Below are 19,903 nucleotides of genomic sequence, written 5' to 3'. Positions count from 1 at the left end.
GATTTGCCTTCTGATCAGGGACAAACATTAACCCCTTGGTAAGAAGGTCAGCTAAAGGTGTGTCCACAGTCATGCTTGAATAGTTAAAAATGTTAAAGTCCTGGTCACTGTTGAACACAATACTGTGTGTACCAGTATTAACTCTACCAGAAGCACCAGCTAGGTTGTGACTAGCTGGAATAGTAGCTACCTCTGGGTTGACCAGTTCACCTTCGGACCCTTCACATTCACTGGTCTCGGGTTGTTGGTTGAGTTGGTTTGAAAACATCCTTGGTTGTGAAAATTTTGAGGATTATTCTCATGACGCTGGGGGTTATTACCAACAATAGGTTCCTCATTTTGGGAAACAAGGTTTCGGTTATTATTCTCTTGATTGGTAATAATAACAGTACTCCCAGACATATTCTTACTTCGGATGTTATTTCTTAGTCGACCATTCCAACTAGAGCCATTGAGTTGTTGCTCCCATAGTTCATTTGTTGCTTCGGCATAGCTACGTCCTGGGGACTGAGTGTGTGGTCTACCGGGACCTATTAAGATCAATACCATGAGGACGAGTAGAAAGGTTAAGCCATACCTGGGCAGGTGGTGGTGTAGGGCAGGCTGAACCCTTATTATAGTCATTATTATCCCTTTCCAATTTTCTGTTTTTTGTAACCTTTAACTTAGATATTTGACCATTGATGCTTGAAAAAATGCGGTCATATTCATACTTATATCTATTAAAATCCAGGTCCATTTTAATGCTTTGATCTAATAACTCTGTCTCTTCATTCAGTTCCTCTATAATGACTGAATAATGCTTAATGTATAACTCAATCAGTTCCAGACCATGCTTATCAAATAAGCATAACAGTTCATGATGAAACACAGAATCGCCAACTAAACCTGTTGGAAAATGCCAGGATCTCAACCCTTTAGGTATCTGGTGTCCCTGTAAACATTCCGTGAAGTAGGCAATCTCTAGTTGCAATTTTTTTGCTTTAAAAAGCTTGTTGTCAAACATTTTTAACTTGTCCACAATGTTGACGTTAACCTCATCACTAGGCTGGTTGCCGTTCGAGCAGGAAGTGTTAATGTTCAGGATAACAGGCTCGTTTAATCAGTGTTTAAGGTCAGTACTAACAAAAATATTTTGAGCAAAATCTGGTTGGGGAGCCCTTGTGTCAACATGGGTTTCTAAACGATTGTTGGAATCTACATTAGCAGTACTAACTAAGGCAGAAATAGGTTGGGAAGCCCTCATTTCACTCCAGGTTCCCAGCCGAACAGTAGAATCAACTGAAAGTGATGTTTTACCTTTACAGGCCTCGGGCGTTGTTTCAGAGTTCCCCTTCGGGTCAGACTCACCGTTTGAAACACTGCCGTTACCATTGCTGCTGGTAGATTCATGCTGATGGTTAGATTCCTACTGATGAGTGGAATCTGAGGAGCGAGAGCTCTCAGATAAACTGTTAACAATTGATGCAAGGTCATCAACCTTCCTGGTCAGGGCTAACACTACAAAAAGTAACTGTTTTACATCCAAACTGGTATGACTGGAAAAATCTAAATGGTCGTTTTAAATGATTGTTCTCTTGTGAAAACAATGGTTCCTGAATGGAACTTGCACTTACGGCCATGTACTCAACAAAACAAACCAGTAAAGAAAAAACTGCCAAAAATACTAAAAACACAACCACAGGCAGCATGACAGTTCCAGGAAAACAAAATTTAATCCACAAAAACAGTGAAAAACAATAATGTAAGCACTTTCGTCTTGTTTCTATGAGCAAGACTTCTTCAGACAACTTATTTGTATTCATATTAAAATGACTTGCAGATATTTGGTATATTAAGTAATAACTTGCATAGTTTTTAAAAAAAACAACATTTTTGCAAGGTCATTCTTAGTATGTTTATACTTGGTCAATTCTATTTTATTGCAATTTCATTGCATATTCATTATATATATATATATATATATATAGATATATATATATATATATATATATATATATATATATATATATTATATATATATATATATATATATATATGTTTCTAAATATTCTACTGCTTTTGTTTATAGAGGTTAATTGATTTTAGCATGTGACATTTTAAATAGATGTGTCTTGCACAAGCTCTAGTTGTCTGAAGAAGTCTTGCTCATAGAAGCAGGACGTAAGTGCTTACATTATTGTTTTTCACTGTTTTTGTGGATTAAATTTTGTTTTCCTGGAACTGTTGTGCTGCCCATGGTCATGTTTTTAGTATTTTTGGCAGTTTTCTTCTTTACTGGCTTGTCATTGAATTCATTATGATGCCATTTTTGGTGCCCTTTTTGTATAAATTAAACACATTAGTGTTTGAAACATATTTTTCTGATGAAGTTGCTGTAAGCATTGAAACCAGTTCATTTCCTTTTTTTATTTATTAGTATCAGTGTCAGTACAAACAAAAATATTGCACCAGCTTTTCCAGAGTGTTGAATCAACCTTTGTGCTGAGCATTCTGCTGTGTTTCCAATTTTTTGACATAGCCCAATTTCCTGAGATCTAGAGAACCATAGATTGCACAAACATTGCCATCAGGGCTCCACCTTTTACAAAGGCCTTTGATACATCTACAGGAAATGCCTCTACTCCATGGACTGCCAGGTGTATGTAATGCTCCGACCATTATTTAGGTTCCTATTATGTGATCGAAGTTTTGAAACTTTGAACATGACAATATCAAACTTGTTTGTTTGAAGTTTCAAAACTTCGAACACGGAAAAAAATAAATAAAACATGCAACAGTAAACTAATTAAAATATTCCCTTTCCGCACTATAGTGCGGTCTTGGAGTTGGTATATTTAAAGAGCAGGGGGTGTGGGGGGTGCCGGGGGCTTGCCCCCCTGCTTGCAATTGTTAGTTTAGTGTTGCATGTTTTATTTTTTTTTTCCGTGTTCGAACTTCTGCAAGTTCGACTAAATGGTTTCGACCATATAGGGATCAAACTTGTTGAAGTTCGATCATGTAATAGGAACCCCCATTATTTATAATGTGCCCATGCACCACAGCTACCATATACGCAGACTATTTAAAATAAGTTGTTTGTTGTGTGTCACGTGTGATGCTGGATATTCCCAGAAGTCCATTGACAACTCCCATCCAACCTCCCCTGCAACATGCAAAAAATAGCCTATAATGCAGCACATGCACAAATGCAAAATATAGCTGAGAATACATTCAGACTACCGAAGAGATAACAATATTCTTGCAATGCATTAGGAGAGCTCTCAAATAAATTACAGGAATTTCCAATTTTTGTTGGTATACCATGATATCCAACATGGTATTGTGCATACAATTGGAACAACAGATGAACATTATGACAGGGCTTCCCACACTATTTGTAGCAGCAGGAGAAAGGCAGGCTAGAGCATCATGTGAAGAGCAATCAGCAGTAGTAACACAGCAGATGTAAAGGAAGACAGAGTATGTGGCAGCATTGGCAATGAGGTGGCACCTGGTGCACAGCTATTGGTCATGACACAGCACAGAATAAGGCAATGCACATGATATCACACCAAGGTAATTCAGGCCAGTGTAGTGACTGGCCCTCAGTGTGGCAGACATAATCACACCTACACAGGTTAAAGGATGGGCAGAACACAGTTACCATTGCTTGCATAGCTGGGGAGGGGCACAGTGTTGGTGGCTGCAACAACTATAAGATGGGATAGGGTTATGGGATATAGACACAGCAGGCACTTGTTAAGAGAGGTGGTGGGGAGTAAGTAACTACATCCTCCAGTGGGGGAGGGCAAGCTGCCATGATATGATAGATGCTAGTGTCCACTAGGTTGGCTTGCAGCATTGGAGCTTGTTCTAGTCTATGGCAGTAAGTGAGTAGAACTATAGGATTATGAGTGTCCACTCTCAAAAGGACATACCTAATGAGTGCCATTTCCCACAAAGTTGTCACTTTTCACAAGTAGAGGTGGCAGGCTATATAGCCACAAGTAACAGGGAAAGGTAGAACTACAGAAATGTGAGCATGGGGTCTAATGAGACCTTAGCATTCCCTACGACCTTGGCAACTATCTCAAATGGAGGTGGTAAGCTGTGTATATCCACAGCTGACAGAATTGTCATTTCACAAATGATCTCTGGAATCTAACTTGTGATGACCTTTGGTCAGCCTCCCCACATCCACACCCTCTCATGTCCATGGAAGGCATGACTTGTAGTGTCAGTCTGGATGGCAGTGCTTATGTTCCCCCTGTATCTCACCCCTGTGGTGCATATAGTTACCTTAGAGGTGTTGTGTTTGTCAGAAGCTGTGAGTCTGTGGGGCACAGGAGGAGCCTATGAGGGACTCTCAGGAACATGATGTGAATCATGCCCTAGTGAGCTGCATGTCCAGCTTGTACCTCTACAGGGACTTCTGTAGTGGATGGCATTGGTAACACCTTCTCCTGTAGTATTGCAGGCACACTCTCTGTGTTATTAGACTGTGCCACTTACATGTGAGCTGTTATGCATCAGTAGAACTTGTGAAAACAGGAATACATGACACCATTGTCTGTCCTGTAATCCCCCTGTGATAGCCATGCTACACACATTAACATTCAGATTATTGTAGATGAAGACTAGATATGCCTGGAAGGATAATAAGAGATAAGATAATACAGGTGAGCTTTGGTCAGTGCAGTGGTATGTGCTATACTGTACTGCAATGGACATTAATAACCTGGTTCTGCCTGACATATGGGTAGTTAGTGTTAGACCAGCTCCCCCCTCAAAGCCACCAACATATATGAGAGGCTGCTCTTCACAGCTGGCAAGTCAGACTAAACACTCTTCGGCCTCAGTAAGCAACTTAAGTGCTGGTATTGCACTCTTTGTGGTAGACATGTCTGCAGCAATACCTGGTGCCTTTTCCTTTGAGTGGAGCACCATATCAGTAACCCTTCACAGAACATTTCACAGTACCTGTTCTGGAGCACAGAACCCTTCACAGTATCTATTCTAGAGCATATTTGTAATCCTTCACAGTATCTGTCCTAGGGACTGCTCACAGCATTCGCATCCTGCACAAATCTCTGCCAGATCTGGTCCTAATAATGCATGTTTGCAATACCTTTGCCCAGGAGGTGGATCCCATTTCTGTGGAGGGCTTGCAGAAGCACTACATTTTCCTGGCTAATGAACTTTTCCAGTCATTACCTCCCTTGGGTGGCCATAGCAAATACTTTTTGCCCACAAGTGAAGATTATCATTGGGTGTGTACATTATGCTGTTGGATATCTTTATTAATATCCTCAGACCCACAATTTATGTTTATGGGTATTATCAGCTGCAGCTACTGCTTTGATCAGCCTCCCCACAGCAATTATATTTTGTAGCCTTGAGCACAGTCCTCCCCCTTCCATTATGTATCTGGTTATCAGTTGCAGTTAGTATTATACACAGTTTTTCCCATGCACATGCTGTAGTCACACCTCTAATATGGCTCTGGAATTGCATACCCACTGTAACATATGCTTAAGAAGGTATTCTTGATACATATTTGTTTCCCCCCAAAAGCCACAGACAGATAGGTTCATAGGTTCATAAGTAAGTACTAGGCTATCTTCCCGAGTGCATTTATAAGCCTAGCAGGAAAGTGTTGGCTTTTGCCACCCCCTTAGATTAGTTCCCTGTGTCTCTGTCCAGCAGAGCCATTGAAGTGATCCCCGGGATATACATTCTGTTTCCCATCCACTTGTCAAGGTTTCTCTTGAAGAGGGTTAGTGAGGAGCTCTGTCTAATGTAGATTGGAATCCTGTTCCAGATCATAGGAAGTCTCTGGGACAGGAATCTATCCCTCCAGCACGTCCTATTTATTGCTGTGGTGAGGTTTAGATCCCTAGAGCTTGTGGCTCAAGGGGATATGGTTTTCTTTAGGTGGAACATGTCCATCATTTCTGGGTTGGACATGGCCTTGGATGTCAGGCAGAGATCACCTCTGATTAGGTGGTATGCAACTCTGTACAGCTGGAGTTTCTTCAGTCGAACTGCATAGGCCATCTGTTTGAGGCAAGTGATCCTGTTGGTGAGGTACTTCTGTGGTCTTTCCAGCTGTTGCAGGTGTCTTGTAAGGTACATCCCAAATGGGGTATTGTACTCCATGATGGGTCTGAAGAGTGATGCATAGAGGGGCACAATGACCTCCTTTGATCTGGATGCAAATCTTTTTGTGATTAGGTGGGCCACATAGAAGGATTTTCTAACCACTTTGGCAATGTGATTATCAAAGGAGAGGTTACTATCTACTTGGGTCCCCAGATCCCTTATTACGTCTTCCATATTTTGGGGGCTACCACCTATGTGGTAGTGTGTGGGTACTATGTTTTTTCCAAAGGGGATGACTATGCACTTTTTGGCATTTAGCTTGAGGCCATGGTTTTGACACCAGGAATCTGTCTCAGTGAAATCCTTTTGGAGGATGTCTGTGTCAGCCAGAGAGTTAGTTATAGCCTCTAGTTTGCAGTCGTCTGCGAACTTGGTCAGCCATAGTCTTCCTGTGCTTGCCTGTACCTCTGAGAAGTATATGCCGAATAGGAGGGGTCCTAGGACTGAGCCCTGGGGAATGGCACTTGTAACTAGTTTAGAGTCGGACCTAGCTCCCACAACTCTTACCATGTGGGTTCTATCCATGAGCCAGTTGACAACCCATTTCGTGATGTAGGGGATTAGGTTCAGGCTGGTGAGCTTGTCTATAATACCTGAATGAGGAATGGTGTTGAAGGCCTTTATGAGGTCTAGGTAGGCTGTGTGGACCACCTTTCCCTCATCTATAGCCTTGGTAACAGTCTCAAAAAAGTCCACCAGGTTTGGGAGGCATGATCTGCCCTTAACAAAGCCAAACTGGGTAGGGTCCAGTGTTTGGAGGTTCCTAATGTCTCTGTTAATGAGATCCATGATAATGCATTCCATAGCCTTGCAGACCAAGCTAGTCAGGCTTATAGGGCAATAGTTCCTGGGGTCTGTTGTTGCTCCACCTTTGTGGAGTGGAATAAACATTGCTGTGCACCACTCTACGGACACATAGCCTGTGGAGAGGCTGATTTTTAACGGTGTGTTTAGGTGAGGCATTAGTTCATCTTTGAGCTCATGTAGGACGCAGTCTGGGACACCATCCGGTCCTGCTGATGCTATGTTTTTGGCTTTGGAGAGGGCTATTTTAACCTGAGTGTCTGTGATTTTAGGGACAGTACATTCTTCTGGTATGGTTATTGGCCCTTTTGGGGGTGAGGGGGGGGTGAAGTTTGCACTGAACCTGTCTGCCAGGATGTTGGCAATATTGGTCGGTTCAGTGTATTTTGTGCCATTCTGCACTATCTCCAAGCAGATCTGAGAATTGCCACTTAAGTTATTGACATAGCTAAAGAATGCCTTGTGGTTATCTTTGGAGTCCTTGGCAATTTTTCTTTCGAAGCTAGCCTTGGATGATTTTATGAGGGATCATAGTTTCTTGCTGATACTGATCAGGGATGTCTTCCCTTCTTGGGATTTTACTCTTTTCTGAACTAGTTTTCTCTTCTATTGTATAGCTTGTTTATGGAGGGGGTCCACCAGACTGGTTTCCTTTTCTTGGAGGAGTGAGTCTTAGTTTTGCTTGGGATAGCATTATCCATGCATTCTTGTAGGTGTCCATAGAGTGCATTTGTAAAGGATTTTGCAGGTTGGACAGTGTTATCCTTTAGCATGGTGACTTTGAAACTTTGGTGTAGTGTCCTTATAGTGTCATGAGTTCCCACTTAAACATGTACCCCAATATCTGATTCAGTGTTAATGACATCCACTACAGAGTTTCCTTTCTCCATCAGGTAATTTGGTGGGCAGTACTCCATCCTTACATTGTGAGATTCGTGTATACAGAATCTTTACTAAATGTCTTATTTTCCACAGTTGTAAAGTCATGAGCTGTATTGCATAAAATATTTTCAATGCTTTCCATCATGCTAACAAGATAAGATTTGTGTAGTGGCTATGCTAATGAAGCTAGTCAGCAGCACTGAATGTAAAGTCTTGCCATTGAGAATTGATGTAACCAGATGTGCTGGCCCAAGAAACATCTGAGTAGTAAGCTGGAGCACACAGCATGTGTGCCTGTAGAACTCAGTGCATCACTACGTTTATATTCTTAGCACCATATGTGCTATGTTATGGACATCCAGTTATGCCATGGTGCAGCACTCCATAGCACAGCATATGATCCACAAGCATGCATTCATCTGCACAGGACAACCTTTTGCTCCTGGAGAGGACCTGAGTCAATTACAGTAGCTTTTTCAAGAACTGTGCAATGCCTGACTTTAGTGAGATGTGTCAAGGAGGATGGAATTTTTCTGTTGTTGCTGCACAGGAGCTTTAAGGAGCACCTGGTTGAGAGATTATGATGAACCCACTCAGATGGTAGAGGCCTGGCATTGGCTTGCTGGAATTCTGAGTGATTCACCCAGTACCATTCATTCTAATGAGCTATGCTAGCATCAGTGCAATGATTTGAGGCTGTACAACCCTGGTATTCTTCACCAGTGGGAGGAAGAGGAATGTGAAATGTACTCTAAGCATTTAAAATTTTTTTATACTTTTGCAATATACTGTCTTGCACATGTATATTTGGGAGTGCAAACTTTCTTTTTTTTAGTGGTAAAGGAGTGACAGTTGACTATGATTGCATGGAAGCAGGGAGTACTTCCCCCAAAACCAGGATGTGTGTAAGATATGAGGCAGTCCAGCCATGATTATGTTTGTAGAATATATATGTGCAATCATTTTCCCATTGTATCATCATCTGCAAGTTCGGTTGGGAAAGAGGAAAAGGTACAAATGAAGTCAACATTGGGTGCACTACCCAGTGCTTCTGATGATGGGTCACAAGTAGACATCAAGTCTGCCCCTCAATAGCAGGACAATGATCAGTCTGCTGGAGGTGACCAGAAGGTGTCACTGGTGGCCTCCATGTCTGCTTCTCAAGAGAAGATGAAGTCTCCTTTTCTGAAAGTGAATCTAGTGGGTCAGACCTGATGTCCAGGCATCAGCTGCAAACATTATTTATTTATTGCATTTGTTTACCAGGAAAGTCCACTGGGCCTAGGTGAGCCCATTTTCAGTGGAGGCCCGGGGAGAAAAGCTTCACATTACAGAAATACAAATATCAAAAATACAAATATCAAAAATGTAGCACTATTTACAGCTTTTTTAACAATTCCATTGCAGTTTTATTGTAGTCCATCAATGATATTAACATGTACTTTTGGTCATATAGATGCCATAGACATTACTGGTTGGGAGGCAGAAAAAACAGTAACATTGTATACAATTATTTACATGCATTTAAATCTGTGTAGGCAGTGTAGTAACAGTTGTAGGTATGGCTGCACACCTGCTAAGAGTGCATACCTGTAGCCCCAGAGAGTGGTCTGTCTAGGCAGTATAGTAACAGTCAGGTATGGCTGCAGACATGCTAAGAGTGCATACCTGTAGCCCCAGAGAGTGGGAGTAGTAAAAAGTTATTTTTGGCATGGGCATAACCAGCAGGTGGAGAGGTGTTGTTTAAGGGACTTTTTAAAGAGAGCAGGGTATGAGATGGAGGTTATTGAGGTTGGGAGATTATTCCAATGTTTGGAGGTAGTGAAGCAGCAAAGCATTTGGCCAGCTGGAAGTTGAGGTTTACTGACTTTAAATAGAATTTTGTTTTCAGATCTAAGGTGTCTGTTTGGATGGTACAGAGTTAATATAGAGGAGAGAGCTGGACAAGCTGTTGGTTTATACATTATTTTATGTGCAGTAATTAAGTGGAGGTAGTTGAGAAGTTCAAGCCAGTTTAGTTGTTGCAATGAGGAACAGTGATGTGATGAGGATCTAACATTTGTTGCAAATCTAGCAATTTTATTGTAGCATATATCAAGTTTGTTTTTTAGTGAATAGTGTATATTAGTGAGGATGGGGGCACCATATAGGAAGGATGGAAGTAGGAAGGCAGAGGCTAGTGTTCTTTTGGCATTGTTATTTAGGTAATGGCTGTGTTTGTAGAGGGTACCTAGTTTCTGGTGTGTCTTTTTGATGTTATTGAGTATGTGGGGTTCGAAAGTTAGGGTTTCATCGATAGTGACTCCTAACAGTTTAGTACTAGGGGCAACTTCTATGGAGGTATTATTTTGGGAGAGAATAGAGAATTCAGCCCTGTTCAGGGGTGTTGTTTTTTTGGGAGTGAATAGAATCAGCTTAGTCTTGTTTGGGTTGAGAGTGAGGTGATTATTTGACATCCATTATTTGGTGGATGTGAAGGCATTTTGGGTTAGTAGTTGAAGCTCAGAAGGGGTTTTTGCAGTGCATATAATTGTTGAGTCATCTGCATATTGTATTACGTCAGCCTCTATTAGTGACTCATGGAAATTGTTGATGAATAAGGTGAATAGTAGGGGGCCCAATATTGAGCCTTGGGGGTCACCTGTGGAGATTTTTAAGAAGGTGGAAGTGGATTGCTGCCATTTGGTTGATTGGTATCTATCAGAAAGGTAGCTAGAGAACCAATTTAAGGTTGGGGTGAGACACCTAGGTTATTAAGCTTAGAGAGTAAAATGGGGTGAGAAATTGTATCAAATGCCTTTGAAAGGTTGAGTAAGAGTGAAGAGACGATCAGACCTAAATCCCGTGCTTGATTTACTGTATCCATAAAGGAGATGAGGGCTGTATTTGTGCTATTGCTTGGTCTAAAGCCATGTTGAGGTAGGGGTGAGTAGTTGTGTGTTAATTAAGTGGTTGATTAGTTGGGTGTGTTCACATTTTTCAAGTATTTTAGAGATGGGGAGAGAATGGCTATTGGCCGGAAGTTTGAGATGTCGGAATTTTTGCCACCTTCGTGCAGGGGCAAAATGTAAGCTTTTTTTCCAGACATTGGGTACATAAGACTCTTGGATCGATCTATTGATTAGTATACTAATGGGGTACGCTATGGAATCAGCAGTTATTTTTAGGAATTCAGCAGGTAGGTTGTCAGGAGCACAGGAGCAGTGTTTGAGTTTATGAAGCAGCTTCTTTATGGTGCTTGTGGGTATGGGACTGAAAGAAAAAGATGGTGGTGGGGTTGGTTTAGAATAAGTAGTATATTGGTCTGGTGAGTTTAGGTTTGAAGAGGGGAAAGTAGTGGTCAGCTTCGCAATGGTATCAATAAAATATGTCTTGAAGCAAGAGGCTATATCTGAGAGGGTTTTATCAGGGTATGGACAGGGATTGGAGTTAGACCCTGGGTGAATAAGGGAACTTATTGTTCCCCAGAATTTTTGAGGGTTTAATCTATGCTGGTTTTGTAGCTTATGGTAATAGTCATTTTTATCTTTAATAACATGTCTTTTTATATTTAATAACATGTATTTTGGCTTGATTATGTAGTTGTTTGTATTGTAGTACACTAGTGGCTGCTGAGGAGTGATAGAAACTGGATATCCACCTTGGCAATGTGGAACTCAGTCTGGTGCAGCATGAGGAGTCATGTGATCAGTGGGACATACCAATTAGGCCACCAGCAGAGCAATCAGCTCATTATATTTCCCATCCTGGTGAGTAACATTTGGGTCTGCTGCCCTCTGAACTAGCCTGTTATCCAGTTATCCAGTTATCCAGCAACCTACCCTATTTACCCCCATTCTTTTGATTTCCTCTCATATACCATTCCCCATTTTTGGTTTATTCTCCAACACTCTCGATCACCACTTGTCCACCTTGTGTATGTGTGTAATCATCTACCCCCCCAAATTGCATGTGTATGTACTGCTCCTGTCTGTCAGAATCTGTGTTCCATTTATCTGTCTGCCCCTCTTACTTGCCCTTCTCCCTCTAGCTCATCCATAGCCATCCCTGCCTTCCTCACCTAACATTATTTTGAATATCTTACAGAAGGGATCTTACCCTTCCTTTCCCCAACTTTCATACATTAGGTTTACCATTGTGTGTTTATCTCTGCTTACCATTTTCCCCTTCCATAGTTGCACTCTCCCCTTCCATGTTTATATGATAAACAGAGGTAGAATGTGCTGTGCACAAATGCACACAGTGGTCAGGCAGCTTTTCTCCTGCCCTTCCTGTGCTGGATGAGCATGGAAAGCAGCTATGCTACACTGCATTGCATGCTTGAGTGCACACTGGCTTAGTTGAGTTACCCTACTTTGATTGTGGTGTTTTACATCACTCATGTACCTGCTGTACTACTGCTCCTCCCATCATTGTTGCATCTCCTTTTAATTATGCATCCTTTGTTCAAACTGATTCTCACCTAATGCAGGTCTGATTTCTTGTGGATCTTCACACAGCAGCCTGTTCAAAAATGAATACTGTGCAAGCATGCAGTGCTTGTGTAGTCTTCTAGACACACCCACCCAACCACCCACACACACACCTAAAATTTAGAGGAGCACCAGCTCACCTCTTGGTATGTCTTTGGGGTGTGGAAGGAAACTAGAGATTGACAGAAGCCCATCAGAAGGCAGGAAAGGTATACAGATGCTGCACAGGAGGCATCCCAGCCAAGAAATGGACTAGTGGATGATATAGTATGAGACAATAATGCTGCCAGACTCAACAGTATGAGTACCTTTACTAGCAGGAGTGGCCTTAGGTCAACTGGCGACCTAGGGAAAAGGGCTCCACGGCGCCCCCCACCACACTACCCGGTGCACACATCCTGGTCTACCTACACCAAATAAATACTGGAAATGCGCCACTACCAGAGCAGCACCCTAGGCGGCCACCTAGTTGGCCTATGCCTAAGACCAGCTATGTTTACTAGTCATTATCAAACTTTGTGAGTGCAGTAACAAATCAAAGGCATGTTTAATAACATGCTGCTATGTAAGCATGTCTCTTAAGACTTTAAAGTATCATATTTCATTTTTGTATGAGTGAAATGAACACGTGCAGAGTTGTTACACAGAGAGCAACTGACAAAAATGGCACCTTTGACAATAGTCTGCATTCTCCTAAGTAGATGAATGCTACTCAAACTTAAAAGTGTGACAGATTAATTATGATGCATTACTGTGAATATGCATAAAATTATATTTTTAGCTACCGTCTTGATTTCTATCTGTATAAACTTAAATGTTGTCAGTGGCACAGTAGTTGTTAAATGGTGAGAAAAAGACAGATGACTTGAGAGAATAAAGTAGGCAGTAATATCTGTGATTGGGTGAAGGAATTCTGTGTTCTTTCTGATACCGAGATGTGGTACTATGCAGTACTATGGGTTAACATGTATCTGACTGTTAGAGTTAGGGTATTTTCAATAAATTCACTGTAGTACATTTAGGTAGAATAAGGCCTGAAATATGGAGTCAGACATGTATGCATTCAGTTTCACAGAAAGATTAGAAAAGAAAGGAAAGAGAAGTATGAAATATGCAGAAAATGCAGAAATGCAGAATGTTCTTGACAATTTTGCCAGGAACAGAGTGTTCCTTAATGGAATGTTAAATAAAGCACATGCAAGACCTGGCTTTGAAACAAGGTAACCAAGGCTAAGAAGGAGTATAAAGCATTACAGGGTTTTGGTATTATTAAAACTATACTTTAGATACAGTTAGGGAAGTCAGTCAGTTTGACCTGACATACAGAAAAGATTAAATAAGAAAGATACGATACAGACACTCAAGGCTGAGTACAGAAGACAGGTCAAATAAAAACTGTTTCAGTTTACATCATTCAGGACAATCAGAATATATGTGCAGAAACTTTGAATATATTTAGCAGCACTGTTATTACTCACCAGCATTCCAGCATTTCTACAGACTGTTATTGTCTATTAGCACTGTTAATGAAGACAGTATTCAGATATTGTGAAAATGTAATAAAGCCTTATTAAATGAACTACAGTGTTTGGAGAATTCATTCTGAAAATTACACAAGACTTGACCCATAAAGGAGAGACTGGCACATGTTCAGAACAAGTTTGGGTAATTAACAGGTAAAGACTTGCGTTCTAGTCTCATTTCAGTTGTTTCCAGTTAATTCCAGTATAGCACAGTCTCAATCAATTTGTTCATTGACACTTAGGTAGCGAAGTATGTAAGAAAGGGGTTTAGTACCATATAGGTGGGGTTAAATGTGAACAGGGTGGGGTTATCCATCAAGTCTTGCATGATTAAAAGATGATGCTTTTCAGCACTGTCAAGAATGTGATTCTTCCCTTCCCTATCCAATCTTTTTCGTATAACATAATACCATTAATGACCAAAACGTCACTCTGCAATGACACCATTACATTAGGGACATTTAGAATGGAGACTGGATGTAGTAATAAAATGAAGGATGCAAACGTTTTAATAGCTGGCTATTTATTAAAATGCTGTTCTTCTTCCATAGCACTTTTTGACAGTAAGGAAAATCAGTTGATGGTTTTGATTGGTCTACAAAAGGCTGATGGTTCCTGGAACATGGATAATGCCCTTGCTAAAATTTTTATATCTACAGAAAGCAAGCTAAAGAGCAGCATTCCTGTTAAGGTAGGTGCACATTTCTTCATGTATATCATAAGCCATATCTCTTGAACAATTTTATAGTGCTTACTGTTTTAGTTTGGTTGTGCAAATGTAGGGATTTCAAAAAATCAAAATAAAACAAACAAAAAAAATTTAAGTGGAACTGAGAAGTTTGCTTCTTTTAGTCGTAATAGATTTTGTAAGATGCATTTATGTATTTGTAACTATGTGCAGTTGCAAAACAAATCTTTAAAGCCATTTGTAAAAAATGAAAATGGTTAATGTTAATCCTAAACTGCTCCTAAAAGTAAAATAACTTATGAAATACTTATTAGGAAGTTAAACACATTAGAAGAGAATTATGTAGTTATAACACTTTCCATATGTTGAAGTCCCACAGGGCTTTATTCCAGACTGTTTAGATTTGATCAGAATTGTGAAACCCAAGAGTTCAAATGGACCAGTTGAAAATATATAATCTTGCGTAACTACCATCTCTGGCATTATACATATTCAACCATGCAAAACCTTTAAGCCCTTAGCTCATTATAGATTCATGACATTTGGGTTGTAAGAGTAGATAATACTTGAATGACTTGAACATTTGTGCCAACATGAAACATTATTTTATAGTAGATATATGATTCTGAATAGGAAAAAGTTGGTATCAGAGGATGAATGAATGTATGAATATGGTGATGCCTCTCCTTTTCAGTTATTTCTATAAGCAGGGCATAAATTCCTCTTAGAATGTAAATAATGGATAACTGTTTGTAACAGACATTTACTGGAGTTATACAGTCTGGCTTCCTGAATCATAAGAAAGTATTCAGTGTTCGCCATCTAGACCAGACAGACTTTGTAAGCCATGAACTGGCTAAACTGAATGATGGATTCCTAACTGGTGATTTTGCTTTTTATGAGGAATATGGTGGGACTGATAATGTATACATTTCTTTTTTTTTCTGTTTCTTGTCCAGATGTATGTTCATTGTCCACCAACTTATTTACTTTTCTGGGGGTAAAAACTAGTGCCTGACTCCCAAAGTCATCATATTACAAGGTTGGAGTTTTTCCATAATGCCACACTACCTGCCTCCATTCCATCTATGCCCAACCTGCCACTTCTGCCATTTGACTTGGGTTGTGCATGAAAATTTTCACAAGACTAGTGCACCCATTTAGTTAACAAGTATAAAACAAGTAAACATGTTATGGTGTCAGTCTTTGATATATAGTGTGACAAAGGAGGTACTGCCAGCACAACTAGCTGGAATTTTGTAAATAATTGTATGTCATTTGTGAATATCAGCAAGATTTATATAGAAGTGTGACAAAGGGAGATACTGCCAGCATAGCTATCTGGAAGTTTGTAAATAATTATGTCATTTGGTGAATATTGAAATGATTTTTATAAGATGCTTGTGTTACAAATGTATTAGAACTGTATGTCATAAGTATATTGGACTGCTCTGTACAGGTGTTTGTGTAGAGAAGATATTTTGTAGAGTGCTTGTGCTTGAAATGTGTCCACAGTGTGCCCTGCTGGAAGAGAACAGAAATGTACATGCACGATTGTAACTGTTTAAATGCATATATTTTAACAATGGAAGCTGGAATACAGGAGGTTAACCAGAAAAATTGCTGAAATTAAATTACTTTATGGTAGCAAGAGACCCAGGTCTGTGCTGAGAAGCTTTCTGTATTATCTTCAGAGTGAACTAATTACTTCATTTGAAAGCATGAAAGAATGTAATTGTTTTATGACTTCCAGCATCTGCCAAAGATCTGAAGTCTAAATATTTTCACAGGTAGATGGTAAATACTGCCAAGTTTCCAGCAGTAGGGCTTTCACCTGTGATAGAGTCAGATGACAAGAAACAATTTTGTTCTGCAAGCTATCCCAGCAGTAATATTTGAGATATTAATTTGAGAAGTCTGTTAGAGACACACAGCATTCTGTATTCTGTCTTTGATCTGACAACAACTAGAAGATCCATCCACCACATTTGCCTTGCTCTATAGTAAGCAAATTAATAGGGAATAGTATAATTATCTTAGATATATCCAGAAATATAGTGGAGCTTAGTTTAGATATATTTCTTTCTTTATTTGAGACTGTCCTGCAATATTGTTTAAGTATTCCCTGTGGTTTTGAACTCTGATGTCACTGTGAATATATATTCAGTATTGTCTTGTTCTTTTATTATTTAGTATTAAATATATTTAAACCTTTCATTGTGGCTGTTCTTTGTAGAGCTATTTAAGTTTTGAGAGTACTTGCATATTTATTTGGTGACACTGTGTGGGCCACTCCTAATAGCCTTGCTCTTGGTCAAACTACCATATGTATTAATATTAATACACCACAGTAAGATTGGACACCCTTTGTTAAGGGCCTTAAAGTAGCTGATAAGGAGTTGGCTGGTGGCAGTGATAATAGTAACTACCTTATAGTCTGGGCAAAAGGAGGCATAGCTAGTAAACCTGTGCCAGCCTTTCCAAGGTGTGTGTGTGTGTGTGTGTGTGTGTGTGTGTGTGTGTGTGTGTGTGTGTGTGTGTGTGTGTAAATCAAACCTCAAAGAGTGTGTGTTTGTCACCTACTTTGGCAGGGACATGAAGCTCTGGTTGGACAGAGAGGGTGCTGGAGGTCTTGGCCACTCAGCTGAGATCTCAACTCTGTAGCTGTGCCAGTGGGGAGTCTTACTGGGGATCTGGAGTAAGAGGCAGAAACCAGCCCTGGACTGACTGTGGTCTCTGCATGATCTTAAGGGAAACTGAACTTGATACAGAGAGTTTCATCTGACAATACTGTGTATGTACCTGTTATCCTCCTAGTGTATGTCTCCCACTGTTGCCAGTGGTGAGGATTGAAGCTTCTTGATTACTGGTCCAGTGGGGTGGGTTGTCGCATATATATATATATATATATATATATATATATATATATATGTGTGTGTGTGTGTGATATATATATATATATATATATATATATATATATATATATATATATGATTCCTTATATATTTCACCACTATGGATGCTTCTGTATGTTCCTGCATTTGTTGACTTTTTACAGGAAACACCTTCTAGTGGAGGGGATACCTTCTACTTATATTCCATTTTGGATGTCTGTATTTATCTCTTGACCATTTTCTATTTGTTGCTATCCACACTGCCTTCTATGGAGGGCTTACTATACCCTGCGAATACCCATATCTGTTCAATGACACAGGAAGGCTGGACATTGGCCATTTAAGTCCTCCCCTTCCCTTGCCAACCCCACACACACATTTAACCAGGTAATCAAATTGAGGCTCCAGCATTAAAACTGGACACTCTTTATTCACCATCTTAGTTACCTGATACTTGTGTTTTGATTAAGTGAATGATCAGAATCTTAGGCGATAGTAGCACCATTAAAATGACTGTCCATCGTTTTTGCTGACATTGTAGGGTGTTCTAAGAAGGACTTAACACACTGAGATAAAGGAGTGTGCTTCATTTGTCAGTATGTTGTGGCAGCATAGGGAGAACATTACTTTTGGGATGAAAGCAAATTACTCAAGAGTTGTTCAAGATGGAAACTAAACCACGTTTAAACTTCTTTCTCTGTTCTCCATTTTCAAAAAAATTTCTTCAGTGACATTGAATGAGCTAAGTGAGATATTAATCCCTCCATTATAGGCACTTGCAAATATATCTGCAATGATCTTGTTTTACAAAGTCTAACAAAGTTACATTATATATTTTCAATTTATTCTGTAACAAAATATGGTGTTATGATCAGGTCTCCAATCATAACCAAGTTATTATGTACGTAAGACATTAATGCAAGAAATTCAAATTGAACACAAAGACTGAGAGGTAAATCTTGTCATCCATATGGACACAGCCAACCTGTACATGGTTTGTCTCCCAGGCCCTAGCTTGTAAATGTTTCATCTCCCAAGCCCCTGCTTACACTTATCAAGGCTATCAGAACTTGTCAGAGATTTGGGATGCATGGCTAGGCTTAAAAAGGCCTTTGTGGTCTTTAGCCTAGTAAACACCTGTGAATCTATGAACCTATATTAAGAACTCATAAGAAATGGTTACCACAAGGCAGACCTGATCATAATTATTTATGATAATTCTATTTCAATGTAACACACGCACGCGCACCCCCCCACACACACACACGCACACACACACACACACACACACACACACATATATATGAGTGGGTGTGTGTGTGTGTGTGTGTGTGTATGTATGTATGTATGTATATGTATGTATGGCTGAAGGTGGAATCAGTGCTCTACCATGGTTAATAAAGTCAAAATAAAATATTTTTTGTAGAGCATGGAACTTCATCTTATCCATGTGCTACATGATACAGAAAAGAAAAAAAAGTGTAGGAATGCAAGCATTTTTCTGGCTTCCAAAAGGTTTTCAAAACAAGTAAAACAACACTTCTAAACAGACAGACAGAAATGGTTTCCTGAAGAATGAAAGTTTTTAAAAGCTGTTAGATACTTTGTTTTGACACACTTTTTGGTTATGCATGTGTAGCAGAAGAAAGTATCTAATCATGTTTAAAGTGTGTTTATCTTCTGCTGCTGCTGCTGCTCTTTTTTGCTGGCCTTTACTTTCCTTTGTTAACCCCTAGTGCAAGATCCAATGTTAACAGTGCTTAGCTGTGCTTAACACATTATTAACCACCCCTAAATGCTGTTAGAATCATATCTTACTCTAGGAATATCTGGAAGGTGTTTAACATGTTTTTCTTTTTTTGTGGTTGTACCACATAGTTATGATATTCCATTTAACATTATATTATGTATATAAGTTATATATAATGTATATGTTATAACTGTATGTACAGTAATGTAGCTGTCTGATGCTAACCGCTCTTTTCAACATTTTGGGCATGCTGACCGGAGTGACATCAATAGGAATTCATTCTTTATGTACTACTCTACTTTATTCTATTCAGGGACATGAGACAACGAGGGCCTGTGCTAGTATCGTAAAGGTCTGTGGGTGTAACTTAGAGAACTAGTCATGCATAGTGCACCAGTCTATCACAGCTTGCACATGTATGCTTACATGCACATTGCAGTTGCAGCTAATTACAAGCCTAGCTAATCACCAGGTCATCTAATTGCATGACTTTCAGATATAGGAAGGAGCCAGACCTTCTTGTAAAAACCTACGTGGACACAAGATGATATGGAAACTCCACATTGAAGGTAGCCTAGCCAGGAACTGAACTGAAGAACAGGTCTTGCAACTGAGCCACTTTGCTGTCGATTACAAATAAAATGTACCTTAGAAAGTTCTTAAATTACGGAGATCTCTGAAGGCAGAACTTTCACACTGTTTTTCCTACAAATTTCCAACAAAATATTTGTATCAGTTAACTTCTG

At 39.8% G+C, this 19,903-nt stretch overlaps 1 protein-coding gene across 2 annotated transcripts in view; it reads left to right on the top strand.

Annotated features, from left to right (window-relative positions):
• LOC122809692 (von Willebrand factor A domain-containing protein 5A-like) overlaps positions 1 to 19,903 on the top strand; it is a 1,295,998-nt gene that overhangs the window by 1,232,548 nt on the left and 43,547 nt on the right. For both annotated transcript variants that reach the window (XM_044081369.1, XM_044081368.1), the window contains one exon: positions 14,377 to 14,516. In XM_044081369.1, coding sequence (XP_043937304.1) covers positions 14,377 to 14,516 — 140 coding nt within the window. The remainder of the gene's footprint in view (positions 1 to 14,376; positions 14,517 to 19,903) is intronic.

Source organism: Protopterus annectens, chromosome 8.part0 (assembly GCF_019279795.1).
Source record: "Protopterus annectens isolate FY-2018-M chromosome 8.part0, PAN1.0, whole genome shotgun sequence".
In the NCBI taxonomy this organism is placed as follows: domain Eukaryota; kingdom Metazoa; phylum Chordata; order Ceratodontiformes; family Protopteridae; genus Protopterus; species Protopterus annectens.
The sequence above is the reverse complement of the archived record's forward strand: the minus strand, read 5'-3'. Positions and strand labels throughout refer to the sequence as shown.